This window comes from Solanum verrucosum, unplaced genomic scaffold, assembly GCF_900185275.1.
Source record: "Solanum verrucosum unplaced genomic scaffold, falcon-dt-bn FXZP01000182.1, whole genome shotgun sequence".
In the NCBI taxonomy this organism is placed as follows: domain Eukaryota; kingdom Viridiplantae; phylum Streptophyta; class Magnoliopsida; order Solanales; family Solanaceae; genus Solanum; species Solanum verrucosum.
In genome coordinates, this window is record NW_026020378.1 from 4,677,195 (window position 1) to 4,695,798 (window position 18,604).

The 18,604-nt window shown below is 30.7% G+C and overlaps 2 protein-coding genes across 2 annotated transcripts; one reads left to right on the top strand and one right to left on the bottom strand.

Annotated features, from left to right (window-relative positions):
- Positions 1-555: 555 nt before the first annotated feature.
- On the top strand, positions 556-4,490 carry LOC125838578 (floral homeotic protein FBP1). Its single transcript, XM_049517634.1, has 7 exons — positions 556-758; positions 864-930; positions 2,060-2,121; positions 2,448-2,547; positions 2,642-2,671; positions 3,271-3,315; positions 4,076-4,490. Exons 1-7 carry the CDS (start codon positions 577-579, stop codon positions 4,220-4,222), a joined length of 633 nt encoding a protein of 210 aa, XP_049373591.1. The 5' UTR covers positions 556-576; the 3' UTR covers positions 4,223-4,490.
- An 801-nt stretch (positions 4,491-5,291) lies between these two features.
- On the bottom strand, positions 5,292-12,573 carry LOC125838564 (uncharacterized). Its single transcript, XM_049517616.1, has 10 exons — positions 11,795-12,573; positions 11,529-11,621; positions 11,147-11,248; positions 10,208-10,440; positions 9,817-9,948; positions 9,464-9,586; positions 7,290-7,418; positions 6,491-6,708; positions 5,977-6,130; positions 5,292-5,793 (listed from the first exon to the last, which is right to left on the bottom strand). Exons 1-10 carry the CDS (start codon positions 12,009-12,011, stop codon positions 5,575-5,577), a joined length of 1,620 nt encoding a protein of 539 aa, XP_049373573.1. The 5' UTR covers positions 12,012-12,573; the 3' UTR covers positions 5,292-5,574.
- Positions 12,574-18,604: the final 6,031 nt, after the last annotated feature.

Genomic DNA, 18,604 nt, shown 5'->3' on the forward strand with positions numbered 1-18,604 from the left:
ATGTTTGTCCAATAAATGTTGTATATTTTTTTTAGAATAGCTTTGTGATAGTATATTATGTGATTTTATAAACTTTTGCTTATTTGGTAAAGATTGTATAAAGAATTGAGACAATTTTAATAGTTTTACAACTTATGTAATTTTTTTGTTTGTAAGAAAACATACCACATAAGAAGTCCAAATTACATGTACAAACAAAACATCTACTGAATCTTATTATGATTTCAAATCATAATTTCATATTGAATAAATTTTTTCACTTTCAACTTCTTAATACTGCTCAACAAGTGAGAAATGAAGATGGAGAAAAACCAAAGGATAAGAAGATGCAAGAAAGGTTTAAAAGAAGTGCTAAGTTACAAGTAAAGATACAGATGGATTGGCATTATCAAATGCCTTAAAAAATACAAACTTTTTCTGCCACTTAAGAAAGTTGATAGTCTGTCAATCCCTTAATAGACACTCCCATTCATTTCTTCTTCTTCTTCTTCTTCTTATATACTTACTTCAATATATTCATCTAAAAGGTAAAAACAACACAACATACAAAGAAGAAAAGGGAAAAAAGAAAAAAAAATGGGGAGAGGAAAGATAGAGATAAAGAGAATAGAAAACTCAAGCAACAGACAAGTAACATACTCAAAGAGAAGAAATGGGATATTGAAAAAAGCTAAGGAAATTAGTGTTCTTTGTGATGCTCATGTTTCTGTTATCATTTTTGCTACTTCTGGAAAAATGCATGAGTTCTCATCTACTCCGTATGTTATATATCTTCCTTTAATTTGTTTATTTTTTAATCATCATATTATTCAACCTTCTTTTCTTTTTTTTGTCTAAGAAATTTTGATGTGATTGTTTTGAAGTTTGGTTGATATTTTGGATCAATACCACAAGCTTACTGGGAGAAGATTGTGGGATGCTAAGCATGAGGTAAAGTTAAAACCCTTTAAAAAAACAATTTTTTTTTCTTTTAAGGAAAAAATCAAAGAAACACTTGGATCAAATTCCATCTTTTCTTTTACCTATTCTTGAAAAAAGGGAATTTTTTTTAAAAATAAATCAAGCAAATTTTGGATCAAATTCCATATTTTTCTTTTACCTATTCTTGAAATAAACACTTGGATCATATTCCATCTTTTCTTTTTACCTATTCTTGAAAAAGGGAAAAAAATAAGAAAATATAATAAACCCTTGGATCAAAATCCATATTTTTCTTTTACCTATTGTTGAAAAAAGGGCAAAAATGGAAAAAAAATAATCAAAGAAGCATTCCATCTTTCTTTTTTTCTTTTTTTTTTTACCTATGCTTGAAAAGGTGGAAAAAATCAAACAAACCCTTGATCAAATTCCATATTTTTCTTGAAATGGGGAGGGGGGGGGAATCAAAGAAACCCTTGGATCAAATTCCATCTTTTAATTACATATTCTTGATAAAGGGGAAAAGAAAAAAAAATCAAACAAACCCTTGGATCAAATTCCATATTTTCTTTAACCTATTCTTTAAAATGCAAAAAAAAAAAAAAAACACAAAGAAACATGTGTATTTTGCTAAAAACAATGTTAGTTCACTTGGAACATAAAATCTTTGAACAGATCTAGAAAAAGCAAGTTGTTTTTTCTTATTTAGCTTCTCTTTTTAGGAAGAAAAATAAAATTAGGGTTTTCCTCCCTTTGACATGAAAGATCAATGTTTTAACTGGTTTTTGACTGACCCCCTTTTGGGAAAAAAGGGTGATTTTGTTGTTAGAAATTAGAAACATCAATTCTATGAAGAGATCTAAAAATAGCATGTACTTTTTTAGCTATGTTATCCCTAGTCAAAATTGTTAACAAGGAAGAGTGATGGTTATATTCTTCTAGTCAAGAAAATGAAATGTTAGTTCTTCCCTCTTATTTCCTTTTGTTTGCAAGTCTTTTCATTGTTGTTAGCACCCAAAACTAGCTAGCTACCTATATGGTCTTCAATATTGATTGATTGATTAACTAGCTTAATTTCTATGTTTTTTTAAAAAATAAAATATTTAAAGTTTTTGATTAGTTTTGATTGGATTGTAAACAGAACTTGGACAATGAAATCAACAAAGTCAAGAAAGACAATGACAACATGCAAATAGAACTCAGGTAAATTTATTAAACTTCTCTCTTTTATTGATATTTAAAAGATTTCTTAATACGGATTTGAGCAAAAGCTATTGGATTCCGCTCCCTCCCTTTTCCCAAAAAAATAATTTAAAAATAAAATTCAAAGACTTCTAAGGTTTTGCTTCGTTTCACTGATATTACAAAAAAGTCAAAATAAATGTGAGGAAAGAGTCTGTGAAACGAAGCAAAACGTGAAGGGAGGTCAGTGAAACGAAGCAAAAAGTGTAAAAGAAAAAACAAAATATTAGTAGTAGGAAAGAAGTTTTGTTTAATGGTTTATCCATTGTTGAATTGTTTAATTTCAGGCACCTAAAGGGTGAAGACATATCATCTTTGAACTATAGAGAACTCATGATATTGGAAGATGCTCTTGAAAATGGACTCACTGGTATCCGTGACAAACAGGTACCTACAATTTTTATATTTTTGTAATGTGTTTAATTGAATTTAATAATTAATGTGTTCTTATATAGTATTTATCACCTTGATTGTGTTACAGAATGAGTTTATAAGGATGGTGAGGAAAAAGGTATGTCCAACTCTATGTAATTTGTTTGAAGTACAATGAGTTTTAATACATAAATTATCATCGTTTTCGGTATTCATACTTAAACTATTACGTGTTTCTTTCAAAACTATCATCGTTTTATTAAATTTGTATACATTATTTTTTAAAATAACTAAATTTATTTAGAATGAAAAAAAAAACATTATTCCTTTCATTTCAAAAAGAATGACATGCTTTCATTTTTAGTCTGTTTCGTAAAGAATGTTCGTTTTCCTTTTTTGGAAACACTTTGGTTTTAGCTTTTCACGTGGCATGTTTAAGGCCACAAGACTAAAGGACATTTTGGTACATTTGACATAACTTCAATTTAGGACCATAAAATTGAAAAATCTTCTTTATTTTCTTAAACTACATGTCATATCAAACTAGATCTTTTTTTTTTAATCGAGGGAGTGACTATTTTCTTTTGAGAGATGGAGTAGCCTCTTGTTTTTTTCTTATTTAATAAAAAATAATATTGTTGTTAACTTTACTGTAATGTTCAATTATATCATGTGTTGTATATTATATCTTTCTTATTTTTTTGACCTACTGTGGTGTTTGGATGGAAATTACTCAAGACTCAAAATATGGAGCAGGAGCAAGATCAACTTAACTGTCAATTGGTATGGTTATCATATTAACTTAATTTTAACACATATATTTGCTCTCTTTTTTCTTTTACATCAGAAGAGGACAAATCCAAAATTTGAACTTGATAGGTTTAATCTTCGAGATTCTTAGCACTAAACTGATAAAATTATGAATTCAAATTAATTATTTCGCCTTGATCAATGCATTATATTTCTAAAGCTCTATAATATGTTGACTCACGAAGAATTTAGATATGTATAACCTAGCTTTCTCAAAATCTTGATGTTTTGTTGAGAACAATTGTGAATGAAGAGATGTAAATCGTACTTCGTTTATATATTTTAGATATGCTCCTAAACATTTGAGATTGAACATCCCTAGGTCGTTAGATTGCTGGTTAGTTATGCATGTATTAAAAATATTGTATGAATTAGTTATATAAAGTAAGTTTAATTATCCATGTACTTCTTGGTTATTTCATCTTTTACCTAGATTTTACTCTAACTTATACAACATGTACTCCATTAGTTATGTAGATTTATAAATTGGTAACCAAACACCGCATAATTAGGTGTGTTGAACTTTATATGTAGCATGCAACTATAATGTTGTCAAACGTTGTACTAGTTATGCTGATTTTAATACATGAATAGCTCATCACTTCCTAACCAGCAACCAAACTATGTACCCTTTCATTCACATTTCAAGATTTCTAACATCTATAGTTTCAAAGATTAATTTGGTGATTTAACCTTCACTAATATTTAGTTTGTTTGGACAAATTAATGACAGAGACAACTAGAGATAGCAAGCATGAATAGGAACATGGGAGAAGTAGGTGAAGTGTTTGAGCAAACAAGGGAAAATCATGATTATGGGCAAATGCCCTTTGCTTTCAGAGTCCAACCAATGCAGCCTAATTTGCACCAGAGGTTCTAAATCAAACCTCCCATCTATCTACCTATATCTATGTTTTATTTTTGTTTTTTTTATAATCGAAAAATCCATCTGTGACCCGCCCTTTGAACCAATCACAGTCTTCTAAACACGGTGGATAATGGACCTGCCCCCTACCTATATCTATGTTTGCTCATCAATGAAACATCTTTTATTAGTAATATTGTTCTAGTTTGTGCTTTCAACAAACTTTGGTGTGTAATATCAATACTTATCTCTACTCTATGCTTTTAAGTGACATTATATATATAATATATTATGCATATCTTGAAGGGTGGTTTGGTTCATGAGATAAGGTGTATATCTCAGGTTTAAATTTATATTTTGTTTGGTTGAAAATAAATTTATATTTCAAACTTTATGCTATTTTATCAATAGTCCCTAGATTATAATCCTAAGATAATGTTATTTGCGAACCACATGATCTCTCCTGTAGAAAAGCAAGCAATAGGACAACATAGCTCACTAAATTCTTTCTTGAGATTCTCCAGATATTTGATCAAATCTTTCTACAATGGTCACATTATATAATAGTAATATTTTATTATAAAAGTCAAGTGTTTTTTAATTTAAATAAAAAATGCTTTTATACTTTGCCGCAAATAAAAGTATGATATTTAAGTAGAGAAGAATAGACGGAGACTCATTATCCATTGAATTTCAAACTCTACACCACTAGCTCTTGGAATATCTTGGAATCATAAAAAAAAACAAAAATCTTTCTATTGATTTGATTGAATAAACAAGTGTAAGATTAAATAGAAATAATAAGAATTATTCCATTTTGTATTTAATAAGACAACAAAAAAATACTGTGCGACAACACACAGTCAAGAGTAATTAACTCTAGCGAAAGAATTAAAAGTTCAATTTGTGTTTGTGATAATCATGGTGTTTAAGTTAACTTGCACTCACCTCCACTAATTTCCCGAGATATATATCACTTCGGCACCTCCTTAAACAGTTTTATAGTGATTGGGTAAATTAAAAAAAAAAATGCTTATAAGCACTTGTTTTTAAGCCACAATAACATGAATAAGTCGAAAGCCATAAGTTAGAATTTCCAACTTATGGCTTTTGGCTTATATGTCATAAGCCAATCCAAACAAAGATCAAAATACATCTGGCTAGTATGTAAACCTTTGTTTCTTTACAAATATACAAAACATCACATTGCAAAAATGATTTTTGATGATGAATATGTACAGTTTTTCTTCAGTGTTTACTTACCTTCTCCATCATATCCAAGTCTGCACTTGGAAGACCAGAGGTATGTTACCAGCCAAATCGAAACCAAAGTAGAATGTCGTCCAACTCTGTTTCCTCCTATGAACTTATGCTCTGATCAATAACTCATAGACGTTACAGTTATTATCACCCGAAACACGTTTCAACATTTCAAAACTTTTACGGCTACCAAGAAATTCTATTCGTTTGAATTCTACACAACCACGCTCACTAGTCTCTTTACTGCAATAAACTGATCTTAGTCGGTCAGCATTCCTTGAATCTGTGTGAATCGCTACCTCTACCTCTCCACGGGACATGTTTTCCTAGAAATATCACAAATGTAATGTTTTAGGAACAACAAATTCAATTAGAGAGAGCATTTTAAACTTGCCCGAGTAAAAGTGAAGTGTGAAACTGAACCAATTCACTTAAGGAAACGAAATCTTTCTGTTATTATCCATTCTTGAATAAAAGTAGGTGAATCTAGCAAAGGATAAATCCAATACCTGATAAAATGCATATATGTAATCCAACACCTGTAAACATGTGAACCCTTTTTCACTAAAAAAGGTCCTGGAACATGGACCCATTTCGGAAAATCGATCAACTGGAAACAGTATGGTAACGAAGTTGTTTTTCAATATCAGCTCAGCTTTCTCACTGCAATCAAACAAACACAAAAAGACAATCAAAGTAAGAAAAAAAAAGTGAATTACATCTACACTCCTTAATAATTGAGCCAAGTAGCAATTCTGTCCCTAGTGTACCAGTTCCGCCAATAGTAACCTAATAGTTTGATATTGGTCTTTGAATTGTCCTATGCTAAATTCCAACAAGTGCACATGACCAACACATGACTTTCAATCAATTACCAGTTCTGAAAAAGATTGATCATTCATTGCCCACAAAAAGAACCAACATGATATGCTCCGCGAAACAATGATATGAGCAAGAATTCAAAAGTTTTAAGTCTGCTAGTTGAAACTGTAACAGTCACTGAAAGTAAGAAATCTGGCAAACCTTTCTGAAAGTGGTCGGGATAGGTTCACAAATGAAGCTTCAGATGCTTTGTGATCGTCCTTTGCATCAAAAAACACAGATGTGTTCTGTTGGTTTGTATCTTCCACACTAGAAGAATCCATGTAAATAGAAGCAGTCGAAGTTGGATCAGATATTGACCAGCAGATGGAATCTAGAAGGCTGCTTGGAGATAGGTGACGTAGGGGGGTTTGGCAAGTCTGCAAATCAAATGGGTAAGTACAATTAAATTTTTCATAGAAAATAGTCATATACTTACAAGATCATAATTGATAGTTGGTTGAGTGCTACACACAAATAAGAGAAGAACAGGAGTGAAAAGAATTAACTAAGTTAAAACCCTCATGACTCCTGGCAATGCTTAATTATCATTTTGGTAGAGCACTAAGAACAAGCAATCTACCAGTGAACTATAATTTCTTAAAACCAAAATCAGGCCAAGACTATGAGAATTAAAGTACCCAATTCCTGTTCCCCTCTAAAAGTGTTTTGGAATGGCAGATTGGGATTCACACCAAGTGCCCCAACCTTGGGCCAAACCACTCACAATTGAGAAGATAAACATGAAATTCATTACAATGCAACTTGAATTAAGATGTTAAATCTAAAATGAGAGTTATGCTATGTCACAACAGATAGTTAAACTATATTGCCAAGTGACATATTAGCCATAACAGAAAAAAGTATTATAAGCCTAAACCATCCATGCATCTATTTGTATTTGGTGGCATCATTTAAACAAAAAAATTAGCTGTATGACGACAAGTGGAAGTGTTTTTACCTGCATACGCCAACCACGACGCTTCCTAACTCCCTCTTTGGCCACGTTAGCAACATTTTTCCTTTCTTCCTGGCTCACCCTAGGTGTAGAACTTGTTACATCTCGATGATAAGCACCAGTGTTGACTTCCTATATTCATTAAATATAATATTGAACTGTAGCAAGAAAATCATCAAAAGATGGTGCTACAATGCAAAAATTCAATTAAATATATAAATTGATAACTCAAACTTGTAAATATGTGTATCTGTGCGTGACCAATTTGAGATCAGCCACTGGAGGCCATCCCATCCAACTAATCACTTGCTACACTGTCAGAATTTTTTATGGTAAAATCTATTCTAACAGAAAGCCCCAGAAACTAGACAGCTTTCAACAGGTAAAGCTACCAATTCCTTGAGAAATTTCAAGCATTGTCTAGATGTGGCACCTTTCAACTGGACACAATATCCACATTACTAAATTGCAGGATAAAAGTTTCATGTAAAGTTGATTATAATCCCATCCAAGATTATAACATCATTCATTTAGTACTTATTTTAGTAGAGAAACTGGGTATAACACCTTGAGTTTAGGAAAGGTAAATGATGACAAACCCAGGGAACGCCTACATTGGCATCCATTGATCGCCTTACGCCCACCTAGCATCCATCTATGATATCTGTTGTTCAGGTCAAGAGAGGTACTCGAGGTATTAAACGACAACCAACAGCCTCACTAAATATCCTCCAATCAACTAAAGACCAGAGAAGCTTACAATAGCCACACGAAGCAAGAATCACTCTCTTTAAATATAAATTGCTCTAGTCATCCATTATTATAGTCCACCTTTTCCTCAGTCCGACTATCAAGAATATGTCTGAAATGGAGAATTACCAATATTTGTTGATTAAACATGTGAACTCACAAGTTAGCTTCTTTTTTCTTCTTTTTTTTTGAGATAATAGTATAGAGGAAAAGTTGTGTTGAAAAGAGTATAAGAAGGGTCCCGCTGAACTTTATGTATTATGTAAGAAGTATTAGAAGGTTTCCTTTAAGGATAGTGGTAATCAGTTTAGAGCAAACAAAAAAAGATTGCTTCCTATTACTTCTATTTTTGGGTTAATGAAGAAATGAGGATTCATATAGCCAATCCCAACTTGTTTGGACTGAGGCATAGTTGTTGGTGTTGTTGTTGCAAGAGTAAATAACTTCATTTTCAATGTTTGGTCCCCTTACTTGGAATATCTCACGGAGTTTAGCTCAGATCCAATTGCAAAATTCTGTAACTACTCCGAGATCAAGCTTAATAATAGTCAAGGGAAAGGATATATAGCAACATCAATAGGAAACCCTATACAGGTACATAACCAAAAATACTGGTCTATCTGAAGTTCTTAGGTTGATCAAAAGACAACCCTTAAGACATTGGATAAATTACCAGAACACCCTTATGATGTGTATTTATCATTGAGATTTGTGGGAAAACCAGAAAAATGAGTAGGCCATGGTCCAAATTACAGTTAAAACCCCTAGCATATGGTCCAAATGACAAAATGCTAGGCCAGGATCCTTGAACCAAAGTTAACAAATTTTCTCTGGACCACCGACCCAATTAAAGCCAGATTATCTGATCTCTGGATAAGATAGTGGGCCTTATGAAAAAGATGTGACAGACATGCTACTTATCTAGGATCAAAGGCTTACTAGAACAAGATCATATGAGACACTATATAAGCTTTCACTAAAGACAATGCATAAATTTACTGCCAAAAAGGAGGGAATTTTGTCACTTCACATCTATACCTTACTAAAAATCCTTCAGGCACATACATCCATATGAACTCAGATACAGCACCAAAGTCTACTACAGAGAATATACTGCACCGTGGAACCCACCTCAAAAGAAAGATTAACCAGATCCCTCAATTTGTATGGTGTCCTTGTGCGAAAAAGAACAAGACAAATACACTTTGTCTATTTATCTGATGATATATATCAATTTTCTTTCTCATGGAACATTGTAATAGAGACCACAAAGCTAATATCCTTGGATTTAAACAAGAGGAAGATATTCTAAAACAATCTTTAAGATGATAGAGAAAGCACCTTGGAAAGCTCATCAATAACCATTAGAAGACGGGGATAGTGAAAGAGGAGAGAAGAGGGCAAACAGAAGGAACATGAATACATACCTTGCTAGAAATTGTATTCTGAATGTTATCAAGTAATATTCCAGTTTGCCTAGCCAAATCAGCAGACATATGAACAAGCCTTTGCAGGCGCTTTTCCTTTGCACTCTTCAGAACCCAGAGCGGCTGACAAAAAGGTTTATTGTTTGTAAAAGCAATTCCAATGAAGAAGGAGGCAGGGGAATGATACAACATTCCTCGAGGAGATACTAATAGAAGGACTTATGTAAGTTCTTGCCCGGGACAAGAAGTGGAATCAGAAAAATGTAATTCACCTAACTTAAATTTTCAGTTCCAATTAAGTTGCAAACATGAGAAAGAATTCAGGCATACTCACTAAATAAATGAACACTTACTGTAACAATTTTAGAGGAATGGCCGAGGTATTTCCGAATTGAGTTTCCTTCGCAGACAACATGACTCGCACTGCAACCAACAAACCACTGATTGACCAAACTAGCACCTTCTGCTGCTGCAGACTCAATGACCTAAAATTTACAACAAGTCAGAGAAATAGTCAAAGCAACTTTAATAATTTGAATTGATTCAGATGGCATACGCTTCAGATATGATGCAATATTGGAATTCATATTGTTGTAACAAACAAAGAAAAATACCAAGTGGCATAGCACCGATTTTCAGTGAAACAAATATAAGACTTAGATAAGCAGTACTACAGCAAAACAATCCTGTATAAATTGAACATAATATTCAATTTTGAGCCTTTTTATAAGAACGTCAACCTACCTTACTACGCAGCTCATCAGAAACATCAGTATCAACATAAAAGGTATGGCCAAACAGAGTTCTTCGCTTAGGTTCTCTTTCAGCATGAATTAATGGCTCTTCAACCATGTCAGGTGGTTTGCTATGTTCAGGCAATGCAACAGGGAGACATGAATGCTGACTGCTGATATCATCTACAGAGAAACCACCTTGTCCAACACCTTTAACACTATAAAGGGATTCTTTCAGTCTCACTGGAGAAAACATAACCAATATTGTCTTAGTCATAGAAAAAATAAGAAAATAAAAGACATAAATTCCCTAAACCTTTTGTAAAAGAACCTGCAGAAATATGGGTTGCACCTTGAAAACATAAGGAAACAAATTCTAGTTAACCATCAATGTTTGAAACTCTTTCAATTGACAATCCATGTATTAAATCTTAATCAGAAGAATGACAATTCAACTTCAAGAAATTACAACAGCAGTTTATTTCTCACTAAATTAAAAACATGAAGGATAATGGTAATTATCTCACTCATTTTAACATCAAATCGCCATGCATTCAGTTAAGGTAATTCAAGCTAGCCCATATATTCCTTCTGCTTAAACAATGTACAAGTATTTGAAAGTTTTTCCAAAATATATATTTCATATTATGCTCACAAGTCATATCCCTTGCCATAAAAGAGAAGTGGAAGCAGAATTTGTATCCGCATTTGCTGGAGAGAATCTATTAAGAACCACAATTGACAAGTTATTTAGATTGAAAGAAATAAAAGTTGCCAAAAATAAAAGAAGGATCAGCATGTTCAACAGTCCATTTCAAGAAAAAAGAAATAACAAGATTAATCAATTGAACAAGATCATAAAACCTGGAATACTAGAGTAATACAGAAAACAAGTTATGAAGCTTACTGCACCATCCCTAATCAAAATACAAGACAGAACATTTCTTACCATTCCTTCTCACGCTATCCACAAACCATGCCAATGAAACGACAAGTAGACCGTTTTTTAAACCATGTTTCGAGGCGTGCTCAAACTTTCGTCCAGAAAAACTGTAGCAGACATTAAGGAATAAAAATACAAGCAACAAATTTTAACCAAAAAACACAACCATTAGACCTGAATCACCCGATAACCTGGATCTAATGAGCAAGTTATAAACATTTAACTAGATCCACCTATCCTATTTTCATTTCTCTGGCTTGTTTAAGTATGCGAAAGATAAGTAGTCAACTGGAAAAAATAAAAAAAGTATCATTTACTAGATTTGGAAACAGAAAGTGGCTATGGAAAATAGTGATCAAGGAAAAAGAAATGCAGAAATAAAAGGATATCTGAACCACCAGATGAGTACATTGAGGGTGCAAATGCGGGCTGTATTTTCCACCTAATCTCTCTGTTGCTTCCATCACTTGCTTCCTAGCTTCTGGTATAACATATTGAAGAAACAAGAATTAGCAATAGAACATAACATGGAGAACACATCAATATCAACTTCATATTTTTTTTTTAAAAACAATCTTTTTCATCTCCTTTTCCAATTCACATCAGTTTTAGCTCAAATTTCCAACACCATAGTATGCAGAATGCATCACAAACCTTTGGAAAGTCCAGTTACACAGATAACAAGTCCAGAAAATGGACAATTGGATGGAGTGGTGAGTATTGATTGAGACATAACAGAGGAAGAGGAAGCAGGAGACATGAAGGGTTCCAATGAATAAGATGGAATCCCTCTAAATGAAGAGGAAAAATCCACTAACAGCTTAGAACACCCTTTGCTGCTTACCACCTCCACTCTTCCTCCCCCACCCATTTCAATCAAACATCAAAAGCAATAAAATGGTTCAAAGGGAGGGAAAAACAAAAGCAAAAGAGGAAAAATAAAAACCCCAAGTGGGATTTTGTATTCTTTTCTGATTGTTGAAAGAAGTATAGAAGGGGGGTGAAGGAAAAGGAAAAAAAGACTGAATATACTATAGTGAAATGGTGTAAAAAGTGAAAGATTTTGGGTCAATAGATATAAGATTGAAGAGACAAATGGAACATTTGGAGTCTCTTTCCCTTTTCTTTATCACATTCTTTGAGTCATAGGGAAGTGAGGAAAAGGGGTATTTGGAATGATGGCTATTTGGAGTGTACAAACTATAAAAAAAAAAAAAAGAGTAAAAAATTTGTTTTATATAAGAAAAGAAGAGGGTGTGGGAGAATGAAGGATTTGAAAGTTGAAAGTGGTGGCAGTGTGAAAGAAGAATCTCATGAATTTATAACTTTATTCAAAAATGGTGGATTTGTTCTGATTCATAGCTTTTGCTTTATTGAGGGTTTCAGAAGTGAGAGGATGGAAGGGAAGAAGAGAAAGGAGGAGTGGGGGACCCTTTTTTTTTTTGAACTTCAAACGGGCATGCTCGCTCTCTTTGCATCGTTGACACTTAGCACACAAATTCCGTCCTTCAATCAATTGAGATATTAAGATTTTTTTTGTTTTTATTAAAATTGAAATATCTCTATATTAATGTTACGATGTGTGAATCTGAATATACATCTGAATCTGAATATTAAAACGTTATATGAAGATCTGAATATTGAATAATTAAAGATTGTTTATTTATTCAACATGCGAATGTATAAAATTTATTTTTTTAATAAAAAATAACAAAATACTAAATTGATCTAACATTATATCAATAAAATATTTTAAATTTTTTATATGACAATTGGCGATGGTGTTGACTAATGATGATGATTGGTGTGTTGATTTGGGATGGCGTTGACTGATGATGATGGTTGTGGGTAGTATCTTATGGTACAGTGGCTGACAATAGTGAATAATTGTGATTGTTGTTGTAGGTGGATGATAATTAGTACTTAGTAGAATGATATTGATAGTTAATAATGATATAGTGAATAGTGATGGTAGTAAGCGGTAGATAATATTTGACTAATAATGATAAATTGATAATTATCCATAGTAATTAATCAAAGTAATACTGGTTTGTTGTTGTGATTGCAAATGATTGCTAATGGTGATAACGATTAATGATTTTGTGATTGACGATAGTGATGGTTGAAATCAGGATAAAGATGGTGGTGATTAACGATGGTTGTGGGTGGTGGGTGAAAGTAGATGGAGTAGCGATTTGTAGGATTTCTTAAATAAACATTTTAATGATATTAAGACTTCATTATACATATTAATCATTCAGATACATTAAATGATTGTAAAAGAAGAAAAAACAACACAATTAATAATTAAGATATAAATTATTAAGATTCAGACCCTTAAAAATAAATAGACTTAAATCGTAATAACCCAAATCTAAATTATTAAGATTGCAAATAAATGATAATTATCTATTGTTTCATAATAGAATTAGGATATCATATTGTATTGTATTATATTATATATATATCATAATTGTTTCATAATAGAATTAGGATATCATATTGTATTGTATTATATTATATATATATCATAATTGTTTCATAATACAATTAGGATATCATATTGTATTGTATTATATTATATATATATATATATATATATATATCATAATATATTAAATTATTTTAATAAATATAATATTTGAATATATTATATCATTTTTTGTCATTATATGATATCATATACATCAAAAAACCTATAAAATAGTGTACAAAATAGACTATAAAAAGATAGGATAAAAAAATAAATTAAAAAGTTAAATGATAAATAAAGACAAAATGAAGAAATAAAAAAAAAAATAACTATGTAATTACACTAAATCGATTGTTATACAAAATGAGACTTTTTATTATTATTAAACGATGAACTTAACAATACGATATAATAAAATTTAAATAACACTCAAAACAAATATCGTATTTAAACTAACAATAATCTTATACAACCAAGTAAAATTTTAGTGTCAAGTGACTCAGTGAGAATTACGAAATTTTATGTGGATATGCTAATAATTAATGGGCATTGAAATTACAAGAATGAGAAGAAAAAACAATAATTAGTCATAGGTTTAAGTGCATTCAACCTTGGTATTCAAGCTAAACATAATCACATGGATGGTTGAGCTGTGTATATTACTACTAGCTTTCCAATCTCCATACATCAGTTTTTTTGCCATATTAAATTATTTAAATTTTTTCGTTCACTTTTACTTATTAATTTCTTAATACGTAACGTATAAATTAGATAAGATGCCCACATCTTCTTTCATCGTTTATTCATTATATATATTGGGACATGGATCCTCACACTTTCCCTCCTTGATTCCAGATTAGTTGACTTAATCATCATTTTGATTATAAAAACAAAAAAAAACTAGCTCTGGTCACGCTTGATTGGGTTGTTGATGGTGAAATAATGTAGTTTTCACGTCTTAATTAGATTAATTACCTAAATATAATGCAAGGATGTGTCTGGCAGCTAGCTAGCATGTTACTAAACTTGAATATATATATATTTGAAAAAGATCTTAAATATATCCGAACTTTAACCGAAATTGCTATAACAATCTCAAATCTTGAGCAGGACCTATTACCAGTGGCGGACGCAGAATTTTCATTCAGGGGGTTCGAATATAAAAAGTAAATTTGCGAAAAGGTTGATTAAAAGGAGTGTAGTGGTGAAAGACAAGATCATTTTAACTCATCAAATTTTAACTCGTTTTGTCATGTTTCATTTAACATTTCTTCCTACTTATGTCTTGCTTCATCGAACCTTTTTAAAATCTATTGTGCTTTTAGAAAAACAAATACAGTAGTTGTTTTTGAGTTGTGACAAAACTTCTTTTCAAAAGTTGAAAACATAACTTTCTCCAAAAGCAGTTTTGAAAATTTTGGCCAAGCACAAATTTGATCTCTAATATTGACAAGAAAAAAGATTGAATTTATTAGTCAAACATGAAATGTTAATCTACAAAATATTTTTTTTGAATAAAAGGTAATCCTCATAATAACAAATTATATAAATTTGGTCAATCCCCTATTAAATTTGTTGTTTTAACGTTTTAAATATATTTATTACTAGGAGCCTATTCTTATTCTATATCCTTCGAAAAATGATATAGAATTTTTTACAAAATGTATATAAATATTATTTATGAAAAAAATCAAATGTTATATTAATAATACTCCCTCTGTCCCAATTTATGTAACACTTTTCATTTTTTGAGAGTCAAATAGTTTAAGTTTGATCGAATATTTGCGCCTAGAATTTTCAAATTTTAAAAAATGAAATTTATATATTTATAAGCTACGTAAAAATATTATAAGTCAAAATAACTAAAAAAAATTAAAATACATAAAAGATATATGAAAAATTTACGATCAAAGATAGACTTGTTTGAATCTTGAAATTCAAAAAATGTCATCAAACTTCAACACAATTTCGTATAAGCTTTAGTGATTTTTGTATGGATATTAACCTTTGTAAAATCCAAGTCAAACAACCTTTTAAAAGCTAATTTGTGGGCTGGGCTTTGGGAAAAGACAAAACTAAAACTTATAGCTAAAAGCTTGGGATGTGGGGAAGGACGGAAAGTTAAGCTAAAATTATATATAAGCGCGACTTGCAAGAATCAAACTTGGAACCTTGGAGTCATTCTGAACCCCCTTGACCACTGGGCTACGCGTTACAATTGTATAGAGGGGGTTCAATTTAATATTTATACTCATAAATAATAATTTTAACCTTATATATACGGTATAATTATTTTATCGAGGGGGTTCGGGTGACCCCCCTCCCATCCACCTAGGTCCGCCTCTTCCTATTACCCCTGCACAATTTAATAGTACTATATTTTAAAGATATATAAATGTACAACTGGACGAGTTACTATTTATAATGATGGACATTTATGATGTCCACGTGGACACATATATATCTTTAAAATACACTATTAAATAGTCAGGGGTAATAGGTCCTGCTCAAAGTTTGAGATTGTTACAACAATTTCGATCAAAGTTCAGATATATTTTAAACCATTTTTCCATATATATATATATATAGTCTGGTTAACCCCATGAAGTTGTTTTACTTGTTGATAAAAATTAGTAAAGTGTATTCGAAGTACATAAAATGAATCATTTAAGTAACACGGTTGATTATTAATTACTACTCTTATAACGTTGTATCACATAGTTGTCTTATGAACTTGTAAAACTAATTAATATGTAGTAATACGACGTTTAATTAATTAAAAACAAAAAATTGTTCCTAGTTTTACAATCATGCATGGTCTTTTATGAGCAACAACTTATTTGTAGAGTACATTATACAGAAAGTTAAAAAAAAGAAACCAAAACATCTTTTTGACTTGTACAGGCATAAACTAGCTTCTATATAACTAAGAATTAAATAAATTTGAGAGCATTTTTGAACTGAAAATATAGAACTAATTTTAATATCACATCATAAACAATTATTGAAATTATTGAATCTAATTGTTGTGGAAGTCGAATATATAGAGAGCAATGAAATCACAACTGTTATATCTAAAGGTAGTTAATAAATAGTAAATGATGCAACAATAGAACATTACAAATTTACGAGGTTTGGTAAAAATTTGTTTTCTTTTGCCTGATCCTAGGACACAAACAACCAATATTTATTTCACTCCACAAGAGTACAAGTGAAATACCATAAGAGAAAAAAGAAAGATCAAATGCCTTAAAAGATGAGAAGGCAAGTGAGAGGTGTGTTACAAATGAATTAAGAGTTATCTATTTATACGAATGAATTATCCTTATTGATGTCATTCATGACATCACTATGTGTCAAAATGTTGACGTTTAACTTGCGAAATCATTTTATGATTTACCTAAATTTGACCTATAAAGTTACCATTTTGACTTTTGTACTAATGAAGAATTATCTTTCTAGCTACCAAATCTTCACATTAATTCATCTTGAATCTCGTCAAATTTAACATCAACATCATTAATTCTACATCGAAATACTAGTTACAATCTAGAATTGACTATCCAATGCAAAAACATTTTGAATTGGGTGCCTATATTACGTAAGAGGGTAAAGTTCTTACTTTCTTCAGTTTTCATCGATAGAAGAGGAAGACCACGCGTACCAAAATAGTCACTTTAATTTGGACCATTGGCATAAGGGGAGACTATTAAATGTAATTTTGTTCCTAAAGAAATTTTTTAATTTGAGATCTAAAATATAAATAAATTTTGAATACATATTTATTTTAAATTTATTTTTCTTACACTATTTAGATGAAAATTATTACTAGTATTTAATATTGTTTTTTCAGTTATTAGTTTTAGGTAAGATTTTATCAACTCAACATTGAAAAACATTATTTCAGTGAGACAATTATTATCTGAATTGTTAACATAATTTTATAAGTAATAAGTTGACAAATATTAAATAAAGATAAGAGTTAGAACCATAGAATCTGATTCAAGAAGTTGATGACTTGGTATATCCCATTTTAATATGTTTGTTGTAATGCTTGAAACTAAAATTTAAAAAGAAATAAAAACGAATTTGTAATTCACTTTGCTCAACACTTTTCACTATTAATTCTTATTTTTAACAAAGTACAAAAGATGTTAAAGTGGATAAAATAATATATTTTAAAAAATTATACTTTTTTTATCATAAATAATTATTTTTTCTATAAACTTTTTATCACATAATTTATTCTTGATAAAAATTTGGGCCCCCCAAATTATAGTAGAACCTCACTAAATTACTCGGTTAATTAATAACCTCTCTAAGATAGTATTTTCTTCCTGTCCCAACTTGGGCCAATGGAAAAAATCACTCATTTCGATAAGATAATAAGAGATTATATTTTCAGAAGACCCATATATAAATATATGGTCCCATTGATATTATAAGTTAATAATTCTTTAAATGTACAAATATATCTAAGACAATTTAGTGAAATATGATTCTTTGTGTTCCTTTTTTTTTTGTTAAAATTTAAATTTAGTTGAAGTTCATCTCTAACTTTTCTGATTGCATCAAAAAGTTTTGGTATTGTGTTTTCAAACTACACCTGTGAAGACTTCTAAATGCGATAAGTGTTTCCTTATGCATAACTGATTTCAAAAGTATTGTATCACCTTCAACTTTATTATCAACATTATTTTTTCCCAATGGTATCCACAATTTCTATAAAGTTTTGAACCTCTGAACATGCATATATCATTTTCACCCATCCAACATTGTTATAAACATCAATTTTATTGCAGTAACCGAGATCATTACTAATGACATCAAGTTCATGAATGACGTTTTCACAAGTGAGTTCATTTAAAATCTCTATTTCATCCCCGAACGAATTTAGCGGTATCCAAACACTCTTTAAATTAATAAATATTAATTTGTCGATTAAATAATACCTCTACAAAATAATAATATTTCATGGTCTCACCTATATT

Coding starts and splice junctions, on each gene's coding strand:
- LOC125838578 (XM_049517634.1), top strand. CDS start 577: ATGGGGAGAGGAAAGATAGAGATAAAGAGAATAGAAAACTCAAGCAAC. Junction 2,122..2,447: donor AACATGCAAATAGAACTCAG/GTAAATTTATTA, acceptor GTTTAATTTCAG/GCACCTAAAGGGTGAAGACA. Junction 2,672..3,270: donor TAAGGATGGTGAGGAAAAAG/GTATGTCCAACT, acceptor AAATTACTCAAG/ACTCAAAATATGGAGCAGGA.
- LOC125838564 (XM_049517616.1), bottom strand. CDS start 12,011: ATGGGTGGGGGAGGAAGAGTGGAGGTGGTAAGCAGCAAAGGGTGTTCT. Junction 10,441..11,146: donor GGATAGCGTGAGAAGGAATG/GTAAGAAATGTT, acceptor TGTTTTCTCCAG/TGAGACTGAAAGAATCCCTT. Junction 7,419..9,463: donor AGAATACAATTTCTAGCAAG/GTATGTATTCAT, acceptor TAATGAATATAG/GAAGTCAACACTGGTGCTTA.